This window comes from Taeniopygia guttata, chromosome 1 (assembly GCF_048771995.1).
Source record: "Taeniopygia guttata chromosome 1, bTaeGut7.mat, whole genome shotgun sequence".
Taxonomy (NCBI): Eukaryota; Metazoa; Chordata; class Aves; order Passeriformes; family Estrildidae; genus Taeniopygia; species Taeniopygia guttata.
In genome coordinates this window covers 91,140,913-91,158,486 of record NC_133024.1, presented here as the reverse complement: position 1 = coordinate 91,158,486, position 17,574 = coordinate 91,140,913, and the positions used below count along the sequence as shown (strand labels likewise).

Genomic DNA, 17,574 nt, shown 5'->3' with positions numbered 1-17,574 from the left:
TTGGGTAGTCTTCCCATACTGTGCAGAGGGACTGAACAACTTAATAGGAAACAGACTTGCTGTTTTGGAATTTGGGGGAGAATTTCTTGGGAATTTTGAATTTTGGCTGCTATGAGCAACCCTAAGGACTGGGACAAGATGACTGTGTTTGAGCAGAATGGGAACATCTGTCTGCAGGAGTGGTTGTCCTGGAAAGCTGAATGGTTTCTTTCCTACTGAAGTTCACTGGAACATCTCTCACTTTTTTCTAAAGGGGAAATACTTAATATTAATGTTTAGGAGCTTTATGTACATGTCTGGGACAACTACAGAAAATATGACTTCTGTAAAATTTCTTTTTCAGGGGAAAAAAAATATTCTTCCAGAAAGAATTGTTGGAACTAATCTTAGAATGAAGCTCTGTGTTAACAGTATGTGCATCAAGTACTCAGTGAGGGCTCCTTTAGCTTTATAGTTGATGTGAAGAGTGAAGTACTGGTTTTAAGAGTAGTTAAAAAGATTAACAACAATAATAAAATCCACTATCATGTGTTGCAAAGAAGGAAAAATTCAGCATATTTGTGTTAGGCAATGCAGCCTTTATGGAAGGAAAGCAAGTGCATGGGGAAATTGAAACATTTCATCTTGCACATGTTGTACAGTGGTTTAGACAAGGTGTCGGGAGTAAGTTTGTAATCTAGGACTGATGAAAGCTAGTGACCCATATTCTGGTTAACTTCAGTGGAGGTTATGCAATTGGCCATGCAGCCTTCTGTTGAAGAGGCTTAGCCCTTTGAGTGGGAGCTGCTCTGTAGAAAGAAGAGTTTCATCCCTTCTGTCACCCTTATGCTATTGCACAAATCTAAAACATGGTCCCCTACCAGCCACTGTGAAGAAAATTAACTCTACCCCAGCCAAACCCACCACACAATATACACTGCTTTTCTGGGCTTTAATTTATTTCTCTGTCTTGTTAGTAGTACAGTATTTTCATCTTTATTACTCTGTTTTTAGGTTGCCTGAAGCTCAGCAGAGGGTTGGAGGATGTTTTCTAAATTTGATGCCACAAATGAAAAGCTTATACCTTACATACTGTGCCAACCACCCATCAGCAGTAAATGTCCTCACAGAACACAGGTATGTTAACTTTGTGGTCTTCTGAGTCTGATACAAATACGCAAAATACACACCTGAGAAGTTACAAATATACACTTGAACTGTAAAGCTGTGATGTCTCTTTTGATGTTTGTTGTGGTAAAGCTTGTTTGAGAAGAAACAATACACTTTAAAAAAAAGACTAAGTGCCCCATAAAACAAAGCTATTTCATGTGATCAGGATAGCTTGTCACTTTTGGCAGTGTATTATCAACTATTTGAGAGAATTTTTTCATTGAAAGAACACATGCTGGACTCTGAATAAGTAAAATAATTTTTACTGAGTGTCATTTTGTTTTAAAAATGTTGACATAAAAACAAGTTTGTGAAATTATGGCAAAATTGACATGACTTAGGCTTCTTAGACAGTTGGGTACGTTGTAACTTAGCCCTGTAAATGCCTGTATATACTTAAGTTCAAAGTGTATTAAACCCTTAGCTTTACTTTTGAGTGGTATGAGAGAAGTGTGAGGTTTACAAAATTACTATTTTCTGTAAGAATTAAGATGCTTAGTTAACATGATGTGGGTTGCTCAGTTTTTGGGCAGACCTGAAATTTGTATAGAAAATGCCCTGTATCACCTTGAGGGAAAAGTACTATTTTTTAATTTGATTAAAATAGTCAGTTTTCACAAGCTTTTGCTATATACCTGTATTCTGATGACTCTCATGCTGAAGCAGCTGTTTGTTTGGGGCTGTTTATGCTTGCTTCTGGTGCAGGACAGAACCATGACTTATTCTTGAAGGACAAATTCTTACGGGATATATTGTTCTAGCTTCGTACACCTCTCTTCTCTTTGTCTTGTTGTGTTGGACTAAAGTAAAGTTCTTTTGAATGCTCTTAACACTTAGAAGACCAAGAGGATAGATTTTTTTCCTATAGTGTTAGTTTCTTGCAGGAACTCAATTTTTGTTTTAGCAGCAACAGTTGTGGTATGTTTGTGAGCTTTACTCATAATGTTATGAAGACAAAAAACCTTCTAGTTACCAAATCCTCTGAACTTTCATATATGTTAATAATACATGTAACTATATTCCAACCCCAGCTGGAAAAATCAAGCTGCAAATTCACATTACAGTATAGGCAGAAAGAAGGTAAGTTTTTGTCATTAAAATTCAGCAAAACAAAAATATTTTTAAACCTTCTCCGGTGAAATCACTGTGTTTACTTTCAAATTACCACTTAGTATCATTTTCTGTAAATGGTTTTTAACACTCTTGGGATTAGATTTTTTTTTTTTTTTGTTTGAGTCTTTATGCTCTTTCCCAGAGGATTTAACCTGGGATTTAACCTATAGATGGAAGATGACATGTGACTGCGAAGTGATCATCTACATTTCTTTAGATTCAGGGATATCTGTAAAGGATTATCTCAGAACTCAGAGAAATGGTGATAGAAATGGGAGGGAGGAAAGCTCTTTTTTCAGCAAATGGAGAAGAGAAACATTTCTTCTTTCATATTTCTTTTTGTGGAAGATGTCCTAAGAAAAATTCAGCTTCAGGTCTTTCAGCTTGACATCAAATCCTGCTGGACACAATGTAAGTATGATAGAGAAGTTCAGTAGGGTTGTGGAAGTTTGTTTGTATTTAGATAGCTCAAGGGAAGAGAAGTTGAGATACAGTTTTCTGTTTAATGCTATTGTATTATTAGTCATGAGTCAACAGAATTGCATCCTATTGTTTGTAATTAATCCCATATATTCTGTTACCTTAATTTTTGTTGTCATCATTGCTGTAGGTAGCAAATAATCTACTAAATATTCTACTTGAGACAGCTGCCATGAAAAATCAGAAGGTGGCTTTAAGCAGCTCTGAATCTCTTCCTCTCAGAATGCTGGAAAACTTTTTAATTTCATTGTTTCAAAGCAGAGGGAAAGAGAAATAGCAAACTGGTTGAAGGCATGAAGAAATGTAAAATATTCAGAACTGTCTCTTTGTTTAGGTGAAATTATTTTAGTGTGCAAAAAATCCCCTATAAACCTAAATTTAAAAATTGCCTTGAGGTTTGAGGACAGCCATGATTGTAACAATGGTGAAACAACTACACTGCTGTTTATACTGGGTAAAATACCAAGGTTTAAGGTTTTTAAGAAAGGCAACATTAGTTGACTGTTTTGTCAGTACAATTTTACAAGAGGGTCCAAACCCATGTGTTTCAATACTAACAAAGAAATAAGTGTACGCAGAATACTTGGAGTTTAGTATCATGTTTGTAGCATCTGTGCTATTCAGTAGCATTTCAGAAAAGAAGAGGGAACTGTCTGGAACAGTTTGATTTGGAACATAAGTTCTTACTGTCTACAGAAGGTTATTTCTTGCCATGAGCTCTGTGCAATTCACAAACTGAACACATATGCAATTACTGTACCTCTGAAAGCCTTTTTATGAAAATACCCTAGCAAATGTCAAATTCTTGTATCACAAAATTAGTATTTTCTTAGTTTATTAGGGTGCTCTTTTTTCTGGGAACCCATACCAACATAAAAAAAAATCTCCTGATAGTTACTCTAGATTAAGATTTAAAATTTTATAAAATATACTACTTTTATTATTGGGTTTTTTTACTGTCACTGGCTAAAAAAAGCATTAAGGAAGTTGGCTAAAGCATTAACTGTATTCTTTCTTCAGAGTGATTGTATCACTTTAAAATTATAATTAATTTAAATAATTTTAAATAATTTAAAATTGTAAGAAATTGTCTGGTTTGGTAGTGGGGGTTTTTCATGTCATTTTTTCATCTCATTTTTTGAGCTATCAATGGTGGTCTTCAAGCAGTGTTGTAAGACCTGTTAAAATATTGTTGACACCTTGTAAATTCTGTGTATATGTATAAGTAAAACATGATATTAATGTGCTCAGAATTACTGTGCACTTCCAGAGAAAAACTTTCTTTGAATAGCAGTCTTGTGAAGTAGGTTCTAAATAGGGATGGGGTTGGAGATGTAAAAGGGGCATTCAATTGGAATGTGGCTGTCTTTATTTTCCTTTCTTTTAAATTCCATCCAGCATGAATGCAAATCTGTCTCCACTTTATCTTTTGTCATTTACTTCTTGATCATATGCAGCAGCAACATGAGAGCTTTAATTCAGTTAATGCAGAATAATGGCTTGTGTGTGCATATAAGTTCATGTATGTGCATGTTTATGTAAATACAGAGTCTGTGCTGAAGGGTGTCAGTTATGTTATTTAAAGAATAAGACACTATCATGTTCAAATCTTCAAAGCCACAAGCATCTTTAATTTTATTAAGTTAAATTATTAATAATCAAACTATTAAAAGACTATTAGTGTCATTGGAGATCTGAGTGTATGTGAACATGAAGAAATAGGAATAAAGCCTAATGTAGCCCATACATGAGTTCAGGTTCCAGAGCTATGGGTTTCTGAAGATGTATTTGCCTCTGATAATCACAGCAACAACAAAATCTTTCTATTAAGTTTGGGAACAGATTATTTTCTTGGTTCCAGTTGTGGTTTAAGAAGTTTTATCCAGGTGTTAAAGTTTGTGTACAAAATAATTTCTCCTATTTTATACTGTCGTCAAATTTGGTAGATACTTTTTTGTCTCAGGAGTTGTTTTGGAACTATTACATACTTCTTTTCTGTAGTTTAAATTCCTTCTGCTTAATGAATCAAGGTTTTTGAATGATTAAGCAATTTTTCCTCAGATCTGTCATTGTATCTTGTAATTGAGTCTCAAGTCACCGGCTAAAGCAGAAGAGGTGGAGTTTGCCAGGTACGGTTGGGTGGTGCTCTGGCAGAGCTCTGAGTTTTCCATGTTCCCTTCTCATAGTGGCTGTAGTGCAAGTGTACGCCACCCCTATTGTATTTACTTTATTCCACAACAGTCCCAGCTTTTTGGCTCCATTCTATCAGGTTTAGTTTTGCTTGAAGATCCCAGTTCATGTCTAAGGGTAGGTATTCCAATATATGGTATTATTTCAGGAGATAATTTTTCTTGCTGGTGAGACCAGTACTGCCTTGAGAGTGTAGAGTTTAGTCAAACTAGCACTGTTCCTGTGTGTGCTTCTGATCATAAACATATGCTTGCCTTCCAGTAAGAGAAGTAACAGAATGAGTAATCAGAGGTGTGAAACAGTGAATGTCCTGCAGATTAAAATACCCAGCTGGACACAAAGTACAGAAATGGGTAATTGGAGCAGGATAAGGAGTGCCAGGAACATGAAATGCTACCTAGCTGGAAAAGATCACAAGCAACAAAGTTCAGTGCAATAAGTAAGTCTAGCAAAAAAAAAAAAAAAAAAAAGAAAGAAAAAAAAAAAGAAAAAGAGGCAGAAGCTAGGACTGGGACTTCCTATGGACTATATCCAAAAATGACAAGAGGAAAGATATTTAAGCAGAGGATTTACTGAAGGTTGGATAACATAATTTAAAAAAACAAGTGTAACAGGCCCCACTGATCAGTGACACAAAATTCTTTTGAGGATATATGGACAGTACAGACCAATTTAACCAGCATCAGGTATGTAATTTTGGAGGGGTAGAATGGGATATTAAACTTTTTTCCTTTGTTTATACAGCAGTATATTTATTTTAAAACAAACAGTAGAAAAATCTTTCCAGAAGAAAATTTAATTTGATGAAAAGGCAGATGAAAATTGCTAACACACACTTTTTTTTATTTTGCAAATTGGCAAATATTAAGCCAGTTCTCAGCAGCAAGAAAGCTATTCACAAATCTTTCCTTGTTGAAACATTAATTTTGCTAGATTCTTCTGTTCTCTGAGATAACATGTCCCAAACATATTCTACACTTGCATCACAGACATAGCAGTCAGGATAAAATTTGTGGAGCTGGAACAGGACAATTACTCTGAGTAACTAAAGCATGGAATACAGATCAGCTTGAGTCAGAAAACTCTTTGTGCTTCCCCCACTTTGGTGGATCCCTGAGCCTGCAAGTGTGCAGGCTGATGTCATACGCTGAGCAGCAGTCCCCGGGAGAGGAGCTTGACTGGGAAGTTTAGCCCTAGGAAATTAAAAGCTGCAGCAGAGGGGTTGCTGAGCTAAGCTGTGTCACAACGCTCTCAAAATGCGGTGCCTGTGTGCAGTCCTCAGACCCCTCAGCAGTGATAGCTCATGCTCCATCTATTACAAACAGACACCTCCTTCAGAAGAGTAAGTTGTGATTTTAAATATTTACATTTTTAGTTCCTGGATCTTTCCTCAAGTTTCAATGGCCTTTTCTTTTTATTCTTCTGTTACTTGTAGGCACATCTGAACTTTGTTTTCGTCCCTCCTCCAGTGTGATTTGCAGCTTTTGAGGCAGCTCTTCTGAGGAGGATTTGAATATATTAGTAGGACTTAAAGACACTTTTCATGGTGACCTTTAAAATATCTCAAGCTGTGAACCAACTTTAGTCTGGAGTGGGGAGAACTCTTCAGCTTGAGATTTCAGAATAAATGAAGCACAGCACTTTTGTATACTTCTCTGCATTTTATTGTGTAAAGTGATGCAAGTAGTGAATTAAAATCTCATCTGCCTCTTTCTAAAAAGCTACTTCCTTAGGCAGTTGTGACTGAGTTGATGATTTCACTGTTCAAAAGATTTTCCTGTTCAGCTAAATGATAGCTTTTTATTAAAACATACTCTTAGCTGTGGGCTGGGGTTTAATTTAGCATATAATGCCTAGGAGACTGTGGTACTTGTAGGCATCAATTGAAATTGTGACATGAAAAAACGTCTTTGGCAAAGCAGCTGACATGGACTTTTTTAATGTTGCAATTAAAAAAATGGTTGTGAGCTGTTGTCATGTTTGAACAGTATTTTAACCCACTCATATGTTTTTGAAAGTAAAAGTAAACCCCTGCCATTATGTCCTGTATGATATTTGTCTTTTGTGACTAAATGAAAGTCACTTGCTTTAAGCTTTGAGCTATAGTAACATCCAAATTTTGATGCATATTTTATGTCCACAAAGCTGCAGAGATGCCAGGTTAGTACAGCATGAGTGGAATGGTACAGAAGTCTGCATGATGGAACTGCTCAGACAAAATTTTGGGTACTATTGTATTAAAGGAGTGTGTGCCTGTATTCAGACTAGAGCTTGAATAAGCAGGCATGTCAAAACTTGTCACTGGGAAGCGCAGAAGTGTGTGAAAGAAAACATTGTCCTCTTGGGAATGTTGGGAGGAAAACTACGTCATTCAGTTTTAATTATACCTATTAACACTGCTCCCTGTTAAAGGCTTCATGATGATGCCATTGCTAAGCCTGTTTTTCAGGACTTTGTATATGTTTCAAGTGAGCTGAGGTTTAAACTTGCTCCATAGAGTCCTATATTGTGATTAAGTAAAAAAGGTGATAATCAACACCAGGTTTCACTTGAGCAGAGAGTGGCATAATCACTGAATGTGTTTAGTTAAAGGGATTGCAGAGTAGACAGTGAAAACAAGGTAATACCAGCTTTGTATTTCAGGTTTCCAAGAAGTGAATTTTAATTCAAGCTATAGTGAATTTTCCCCTGTTTTTTCACACATCTCTTTCATGATGCTGAAGTTGAAGAAATGGAACAATGATAATGAAAATAAGAAATGTGAATGTAGGTAAAACAGTAACCAAAGTTTCTCCTACAGTAAAAGCATTAAAAAAAAGGCAGGGGGAATGCAGACAATGTCTGAGTGGATAGCTCAGCAAATACTATTTGTATAATGCATTTGTATGCACTCAACAGTTTGGAAATGGCTGAAGTAATTAGGAATAGGGGGTTTTGTCCCTTAGCAGTCTAAGGGCAAAAATGAGGACTGATCAGAACAGTGTTAAAATGAGTAGCCTGTGGCATTTGAGAGTGGCACGTCCTGTGGAATATGCAGCTTTGTTAGGGGTGAGACAGTCTGTAATACACTTGTGGATTCTGCTGCCTGAAATGGGGAAAAGTAGTAGATGGTGTAAAAGGGCAGAGTTGGTAGAATGAGGCAGCAGGGGCTGTGTCTGACTGAAGCAAACAAAATGCAAAGAATGAGTTTAAACAGCTACTTCTCTTGGTTCTTGTAGGAAATGTCTTTAACATAAAGAAGATGAAGTATCAAGTACTGTGTGTAATCTGACTTTATGATGCTGAAATGGGTGGGGGTGAATACAGGTGCAATAAATGGTTAAAACAGAAAAGCAATGACTTGCACATGATCAGTGTCATACACATAGGGAAGTGAAATTTAAAACCATTGAGTTCTGTCTGGCAGAAGGGCTTTTCCAGGTGAACTTTGGTAAAGCTTCTGTGTAAATTGGTGTCATACCTTTATTACTTACTGGAAACACTTTTTTCCTTTAACTGAGTCAGGAGTGTGGAGGAGATGACACCACACTATAGCCATGCAGCCTGATGTTTCAGGGAATTACCCTGAATACTTGACCAGGAAGTAACTGGTAATGTGGTAAACCCAAGACACAGTTACAAGACAAAATCTGTAGTTTTTTTCAGGGTGCCACTGCAGTCAGCTGTCAAGTTCTGAAGTGGTGTGATTTTATGCTAAGCAAGGGCTGTGATTAAGGCATTAAGCAAAGTACGTCTTAGCTTCTAGGTATTGAGAGCTGGCCAGCTTTACTTAAATTTAAGATCAAAAAGTACTCTGGTTCATCTGTGTTGCATTATTATAAACCTTCATGCAAGGTATTGTAGGAAGTTTTCAAGATGTTTTAATTTTGGCTAAAACTTGTTTATGTCGCTGATTTAGAAGGCCTGGAGTTGCTGATAATTCCTGCTTAATAGGGATGCAAGGTCTTTCCCAAGTGTGCCCAGCTCTTCTCTTTGCATCTTTAAAATGCACAGTAGATGTTGAGAAATCCCCTCACCCTCTTTCTCTACTCTTAAATGCAGCTGAAATGGCACAAATACATACGCTGAGGAGAGCCTGGGCCTTCTTAGAGTGGGGACAGAAAGCTCTTGAAAGAGGTGATGTATAATGATGATGGACCTGACAATTCAGAAACAGTGCTGGCTATACATAAACAAGGTGTAGCTTAAGTAAATTCCAATTAACTAATCCGAAGACAAGTAAAGTTGGAGTAAACTGTATGGAAAAGTATCTTCTTTTCTGTGACCTGGGGGAAACTTTGGTATCTGGGAGGTGAATGATCCAAGTGGGATGGTGGGTAGAGCACTTACACTGATTGGATAGGAAGGTCACAGCTCACAGAACTGTGGAATCATTTAGGTTGAAAAGAACTTCTAAAATAGAATCCAACTGTTAACCCAGCACTTCAAAGTCTACCACTAAACCACGCCTCTAAGCACCATGTTTGTGTTCTTGTTCTGTTGTATTCATCTATTTGGACAAATGACATGAATAATCAGTGTCCCTTGTTCTGCAATGAGAGGAGTGTGTGTGTGTGTGTGTGTGTGTCTTGAATGCAGTAAGATGTTACATTTTTAAGAAATGACTTTCTGTATTTTTTTACACAGATTTTTGCCTTTAGAATTCTGTGGGTTTTTGCAACTTGTATTTTATGAAACCTGGCAATCAGCCCAGATGCTGCTGTATCTTCCATTCTGAATGGAGAGGGCTCATTTTGTTCTTGGTGATTTAAACTCGTGAAAAGCTAGTCCTCCTCCACCATAGTCCTCTAAAATCTCTGCATTGTAAGCAGATGATGTTGCTATTTTGTTTTCTTGATAGCAAAGGGAGCTGAAATTCTCAGATCTGGTGTTTTAACTGAGTTGTTTAAAAAGTTGAGGGGCTGGGCCAGTTCTGCATTATTCAAATAACCAAAAAATATCTGGAGAGGGGAAGTAGCAATTAATGATACATGGAGAGAATGGATTTCTTACAGTGGCTTTGCTGTGAAAAGAAGTGTATTGTATAAGTCCACACTTAATGAAACCCTAGCTCATTAGAGAACAGACTGCATGGTGATTATTTCTACCATTTGTATGAATGTTGGTAACTTTTTTTGCATTAACACCTTTGGATGTGAGATGAAGTCATTAAACATGTAAGTGCAAGAGAAAAAACTTCTGAAATATTCTGCCTTCTTATTAGTGCCTGTCACCATGAAAATACCTATTTTTTAATTGTATGTGAAGCATTTGACTCTTGCTTGTGTATTACTTGCGTAAACTACCTTTAAGGTCATATGTCATTTTACTAGAATAAAGAGCTGAGTAATAAAATACAGCTTTATTCTGTAATTGTTGCTTGAATGGTGCAACATTTAGGAACTGTCTTTGAACATTGGTTATATTCAAACACTGGTTATCTAGTATCTAGAAGAGTGGATTTGTTCCTATGTATGTTTTTCCCTGGTTGGGTCCCAAATCTGCACATGGCTTTGTTCCTGTATTTTGTTTAAAACTGGTCATAGCACTTAAGTCATACTTGAGTCAATTTTTTATTTGGCCTCCTGTTTTATTGTCATACTTCATTGCAGGTGAAAGATTGAATCATGTATCCAATGTAATTTATTTGTTTTGATAATGTAATCTTATTTTGCTTAAATATCTTGTGTATGCAGTGAGGAACTAGGAGAATTCATGGAGATGAAAGGTGCAAACAGCCCTGGGATCCTTGTACTGACCACAGGCCTCAGCAAACCTTTTATGCGTCTGGATAAATACCCCACGTTACTCAAAGAACTTGAAAGGCACATGGAGGTATATCTTATCAGCATTTATGTTCCAGCTTAATGATGATTTGACAACAATTATTTTAAAGGTACATGTCAAACATGATGGGACCCAAAATTGCATTTGTTTGCTCTTCGGGCAGCCTTCTAAAACTACAGGCTGCAGTGGTTTATGTACAAGTCAGTGCAGTAAAACTTCCTGTAAAAGAAAAACATTTAAAGTAAAACTATTCAGAGAAGCTAATCATCATTCCTAGAATAGTCTTACCAGGGTCTTTAGTTGACTTGACATTGAATGTGTCTACTGCACACTCCTTGAAGCCACTTTATCTTACAGAGGGAGTGCTGCTTTTCACCTCCGTATGCCGAATACATTGGTAAAATAGTCCCTCTGACTTCTAGTGAGCACTGTCCAAAAGTGATCTTTACAGGACAAGGAGGTGTTTGAGGACATATTCAAACCTTTGCATTTTATAGGTTATATGTTTGGAGTGGGAAAAAAAGAGATAAATAGAAAGTGTGTAGGTCTTGTCACACAGATTAGTTTGTCAGCCAGTGACTGCAGAACATGCTATATGCTAGATATGCTGTAGGAAATCACCTACTCTGTTAATACTTTCTTCTTGGGAATTCAAAGTCTCTTATCCACTAGGTCTTGTAAAATTTATTTGGCTCTATTTTAAGTATAACTAGGATTGTGCTAAATAACTGCTATTTTACTAAAGCCAGACCCACCAGTGTTTAATGTAAGGAAGACATGAAGAGACTAGATCAGTCTACAACTTCAATTTTACAGAATTGCTTATTCGGTTTTAGTTAAGCCTCTAACAATGTTTAAAATTAATTTTGCTGGAACTGAATGTTTTATGTATGTTTTCTCTTTTTTTTTAGGATTATCATCCGGATCGTCCAGATATTCAAAAATCCATGACTGCCTTCAAAAATCTTTCTGTAAGAGTGATAAAAGAATAGGTTATATATTTTAAGTAGAATGCTTTCTAATTACATCTTCCTCTAGTGCTTAAAAAAGTGAAGCTTTTTCATGAATGTGTAATAACTTTTTAAAAGCCTGGAAATCAATGCTGTACATAGGCAGAGATAAGGATGGTAATTTGCTGGGGAGTTGTAGTAAGTGGACTATTGGTATAAGAGTTGTGCAAAGTATTCTGCACCTCTTTGTCTGCCCTCTCATCATACTTCATCTCCCTTTCTACTTGTGCTTGCATGACAAGTGTCCTGAAGAAGGGATTCTTTACAACAAATGAGTGCACGTTCTGATTTTTCTCTGTGTGCATTCCTTCTCAGGGAATGGCGTTGGATTTAAGAGAAAAGTGCTAATGACGTTCAGAAGATACAAAACTTCTAGTAATAATTGGAACAGGAAGCCTAATTTGAGCAGATAAGCTGTCTGCTACTGTCTTTACGAAAAAAAACCAAACCAAAATAAACCAGAAGAAGTATGCCTCGGCAGCCACAAGCAATGATTAATGCAGTCACGGCTACAAGAAAGTTAATGTGTTCTGCTTCCTTTTAGGAATGTATACTGATGATAATCTGGCATTTTTTAAATCAGAAATTTAGTGTTATCAGTGTTCAGAAGAGGTTTGTGGATTACATCCTGTTGGGTGCTATAAAAGCAAGAGGAAACAATTCTGTTGAGAAAAATTCAAATAAACAGAAGTAGAACAGGTTGGAGTTACTTAATAAAAGTAAGAACACAAGGTTATAAATACTCAGGTTTGCAGAGGTGGCATGTCTCTGCTTACTGAAAGAAGATGCTTTGTTGTATAGATATCTATTTCTGACAGCTGTGTTACTCTTTCTGCTGACCATGTCCATTTTTGCTTAGTCATACCAAAATTTGAATTATAAAGGAAGGAGAAAATTGAGTAACAGAGCTATAACTGAATTTGGAATGGTAATTGAAGTCAATGTTTTGAAAAGCCGTAATATTTTAGTAAAACTAGTTTATAAAAAATATTGGTAGCAGTCATCTAAATGAAAATGCTTCAAGTAAGGTTCTGTCTTCTGTGTATTACAAGCACAGCAACAGTAAATACAACTGTAGTGGTATTTTTACCCTTAAGCCATTTCAAATTAGTGGAGATTATGGAGATGTTGTTTTTCCCTATGTTTGTTAGGCACAATGTCAAGAAGTACGGAAACGGAAAGAACTTGAACTGCAAATCCTGACAGAAGCTATTCGTTGTTGGGAGGGAGAGGACATCAAAACACTTGGCAATGTGATTTACATGTCCCAAGTCATGATTCAGTGTGCTGGAAGTGAGGTAATGTCCTTCTCATCTTTACTGTCACTCCTCCAATTTTGAATAAAATTCATTATAATCATTATACAAAAGAAAGAAGGAGAGTGCTTCAGAGATAGTAAGCTAAAGTCTTTCTGTGTTGGTTTCAGGCATTTTTTACAAAACCTGAAATAAAATTCGTTGGAGGTGTATAGTCTCTTCTGTAAAACTTACTGAAAAGTGATTAAATACAACAGTTATAAATGTTGTACGATGATTTTTGCAGGGCTTTTTTCAGAGGGTGTAATTGAACAGGATTTTCTATGTGTTGTTATATTACAGGATCATTGTGCATAGCAGTTATTACAGTGTGTTTTAAATAGCAAAAGGTTTAAAGTTTTATGTTGTAAGGTGTCTGAGACAAACTCTTTGGCTGTTATGGGCACATTGCTCAGGTAGTAAATTTTGAAATACAAGTTTGAGTACCAAATGCTCTTTGAGAAACAGAATAAGAAGATACATTAGAAAGTTACAAGTGACAAAGTGGGGTGATTTTTTTTTAACCAAAGAAGCAAATAAAACATAAAGAAAAACTTGTCCTACCAGAACTAATGTTAAAATAATCTGAAAAGCAAGTGCTAACAGAAAGGCAATGTTGTACAGGTTGCTGACATGTTTTTATTGCTTGTTGTTCTCCTGAAAAATCAATGAAGCTTTGAATCTGATGAGGACTTCTGAATTGCAACCTCATTCAGTCCATTTCCTCCCTTAGAACAAAGAGATCCATAAAGTGTTTATGCAACTGAGTATTTAGAAGTTAGTCACTTGATATTTTTCTCTCAGATATTTTGTTAGGTGTTAAAAGTAAGTAAGATTCAGTAGAGCTGGTCGTGCATCTTCTGCAGTCATGTCTTTTTTGAAGCCAGCAAAACCAATCACCATCCCCCACTCTCATTATGAGGTAAAATGTCAAATGTAATGGATTTCTAGAAGTTTCTGTTTAGCACTGCAGCTTTTTGACAGCTTCATTTGTGCAACAGCAACTGGGTTTGGTTTTGTCTTTCTAAAAATGATATAAACATTTGCAAATGTTTACTTAAAAACATTAAAACCTGCTAAAGACTTGTAATTTTGCAAAGATGCTTGAAATAGGATGGTGGCTTTGTCCATTGATACACTTACGTTGTCATTCAAATATTACAATTTAATGCTTCTCCCTTTTGTTGTCTATAGCAGTAGATTCAGAGTAAACTTATCCTCCTTCCTTAAAAATACCCCAAAACAAAACCACAATGGATGAAACCATACATGTAACCAGAAAATTAAAACCAGAACAAAGTATTGTGTGCTTTTGTTGTGACTATGCTAATTAGTCCTTTGCTTTTCTACTTCTGGGCATAATCCAGTGTTTAAAAATCTGATCTCCAATTTGAGAGACCACAGTCTCGATATGACTGTAACAGTATCCATCTAAATTATAGGAAGAAATACATCCAGTGTGTAATTTTTGTTTTACTGAAATTGACCACACAGTTGTTATCATATTAAGCAAGGTCAGTATTTCACCCAGACTGTAAAATTCCTGTTGTAAAATACAAGGCTGTAATCTTCTAGAAAAAGTATAGGCATGTGTTAGTAGCATTTTTCAAATAGAAAATTAGTAATTCTGTCTTCTTATTTCCTTTTTTTATTTCCTTTTTTTTTTTTTAAGTTTTCTAAATACAATGGAAAAATAGTTTTGCACTGAGCAAATATTTGTGGAGTAATCATCCAGTTAAAATGCTGATAGCTTTTAATAATACAAAAATGAGAGAGGGGACTTGTGATGGTGTATTTACTTTTTCATTTTCTTCTTCTAACAAGGAAAAGAATGAAAGATATCTTCTTCTCTTCCCTAACATTTTGCTAATGTTGTCTGCCAGCCCAAGAATGAGTGGGTTTATCTATCAGGTAAAGTAATATATTTACATATGTGTAAAAATGTGTTGGGGGTTGTGTTATTTCCAAATGATATTTCATAGGAAACTTAGTTTGATTATTAAACTTTTGCATTTATAAAGATAAAAGGTAATCTCTTCAATAAGAAGTGGTCATCTGTCTTATGAAATTCTGGCCTAGAAGCCCAGGGTTTGATTTTCTTTGTAGCTGTGACTATCACCACGGAGACATTGTTTTTTTTTACCTTGTTAATAGTAGCTGATGAGCGGCAGTATTGGTAGCTTTTTATGTTTGTGTAGGAAACCAGTGTTGCTGCGTAGATTCGTTAGTGCTCTTTGACTGCTGCTCGAGACTTTGCAGGATTGCACAGCCCCCTTAAGCTTTCACTAGTGTGAATTAGGCTGTTACCATCAGTTTGTTTAGATGCATCCACATTAGTGTTTTATCTTGGAATCAGTGGCACACTTTAAAAATGCATCTTTTAGTTTTTTCTGTTTAATGAGCGCTGAGTCAGAGTAGACATTGTTTTGGGGCTCGCAGACTAGATTCCATCTGGGTGAAATTGAAATGGAAGGCATGCTCCAAATGTACACTTGATATGCTCTAATTATGGGAAATGATCAAGTGCATGGAGTGACAGTCACTGACCCCAGCCTTGGGCTCCCCAGGGTAACACCACCTGGAATGCATACAAGGTGGCCCTGGGGACCTTAGGTGTTTGACTTCACAAATCCTCTACTCACAGCTGGTAGACAGGGTCTTTGTGTTCTCTCCCAAGTTTCCTAGCTGAGTACCTGTGGCTGCTGTCCCACAAACCTGTTCCAGAGGTGGAACAACTCCTGTAGGGCAGGGGTGCCGTTTGTCTTGGCTGTCCTGGAGCTCTGGCTGTGTTTCACAAAAGCACTTGCATCTTGAATATATAGTTTCAAAGACTCCTGCGAGAGGCAAATGTGCAATCCATGACTTCCAAACTCTTGTAAATGTTCACGTAATGCCATGTGGGTTTGGGGCATCACAGTAAAATACCAAAAGGTGGGGAAAAACTGCAACAAAGTTCTAAAAGGAGACAGAGATTTCACCAACTAGAAATGCTTCTGTAAAACAGACAGTTGAACAGCTCATTCCTTTCTTCTGAGCAGTGATTTGCCTGCTTTAAAGGAATGCTGAAGGTTGGTCATTCAGTGTTCCCATGTGATCAACCACAGTGAGTCACAAAAATGTAACTTCATTTTTTTTTTTAAATTAAGAGCAATTAAATTCCAAAATTTGTTTGGATTTGTACCTTACCTGCCACAATTGTAGATTGATTTGTCTGAAATGCTGCTGCATTAGTTGGTTCAACTAGACAGTCAAGTTTATTAACTTTGTGGCACTTCTAATTATCCCAGTGTTGATGGAAAAAGATAGTAGAAAAGGCAGGTTAGTTCTGTGTTCCAAGTGGCACAGTCAGAATTTCTGATGGAGGTAGATTCTTCTCTACTGATTACAAAGCAGCTGACTGGAAATGTAGTATGTTAACAAGCAGCATGAAATTAAACAGTCCATTTAAAAAGCTTTATTTTTCCTCTCCTTTCACTTGCATTTCTTCTTCTTTCCACCCACTTTATCCCCTACAGCATTATTCAATAAATAAATAAGCCATTTTTCTGTGATTTGTCTTCAGTTTCTACTCAGAGTGGCCACAGCCTTTTTTTGGTGTTCACTCTCCAGCCATCCCTTGAAAGCAAAACTCTTAATTTCCTCACAACCTCACGTGTGATAGTCCCAGCGCTGAGAATGTCCCAGATTTTAATGACTACATGTTCACAGCAAGGTGAAATTATTTCATCACTGTTTGTGTCTGAGACAGTTGATCAGAGCCCATGTTTAGAGTGCATAATGTGGGCCTCCTGGATGTTTTTTCTGAGGTTCACATTTCAGAACTGGGATGCATATGGGCAGAAGATGATGCAGTTCTCCCAGTCATTCTCAGGGAAATTATGCCATTGGAGGCATCATCCTGCATTTCTAAATAGCCCACTTGTTGTCAGGCTTCGGATTTTCTGGTTGATAGTGCTGATACCTACCACAGGAGCTAATGGGAAGAACTTCTAGCAGGGATAAGCTGAAGTCACAAGGAGGATACTTCTTAGGAGGGCTACATGATTGTTTGTTAAAAGAAGGGAAATATAAATTATTCACAAGTTCAGTTTTCTGTTTTGCTGACTTTGTTCTTTTTCTTGCCATGTGGTTCAGGTGATCTCTGTCTCCAGTGTACCCCTATATTGCCTCCCCACCTGCGTCAGCAGTTCTTGCACATCTCTCTTGTTGTGGTTTTATGCTGTGTTATTCATGAACCAGCAAACACAGGAAAAAAGGGAAAAGAGCAAATTTTAGCTTCATTATGTGGTGCACATGGCCACCATGTTTCCTTCAGTGGGGAAGCTGCCACAAGAGAACTCCTTTCTCTTTGCTATCTTGGGCCTGAGCATGCTCTGTGCCTACAGAATACCAAGTGATTTTTCATTTTCAAGCTTCTAAGAAACCTTTGTCCATTCTGCTGTCTTTAGGAAAGAGGAAAACATAGAGTTTGTTTTTATTCTTTTTGCTGTGTTGGAGCCAAAATTCCACAGTACATAGTATTTGTGCTTTTGCCAATATTTGCTGAATAGTGTTTCTGTGCAGGAGAATAC

The 17,574-nt window shown here is 36.7% G+C and overlaps 1 protein-coding gene across 13 annotated transcripts in view; it reads left to right on the top strand.

Moving 5' to 3' along the window:
* Positions 1 to 17,574, top strand: part of ARHGEF7 (Rho guanine nucleotide exchange factor 7) — a 116,078-nt gene that overhangs the window by 71,853 nt on the left and 26,651 nt on the right. For all 13 annotated transcript variants that reach the window (XR_005981286.2, XR_012057449.1, XR_012057458.1 and 10 more), the window contains 5 exons: positions 994 to 1,116; positions 10,608 to 10,746; positions 11,610 to 11,669; positions 12,860 to 13,006; positions 14,828 to 14,914. Coding sequence is in view for 9 of the 13 variants with exons in the window: in XM_030280091.4 (XP_030135951.1) it covers positions 994 to 1,116; positions 10,608 to 10,746; positions 11,610 to 11,669; positions 12,860 to 13,006; positions 14,828 to 14,914 (556 nt within the window). In the remaining 4 variants the exon portion in view is untranslated. The remainder of the gene's footprint in view (positions 1 to 993; positions 1,117 to 10,607; positions 10,747 to 11,609; positions 11,670 to 12,859; positions 13,007 to 14,827; positions 14,915 to 17,574) is intronic.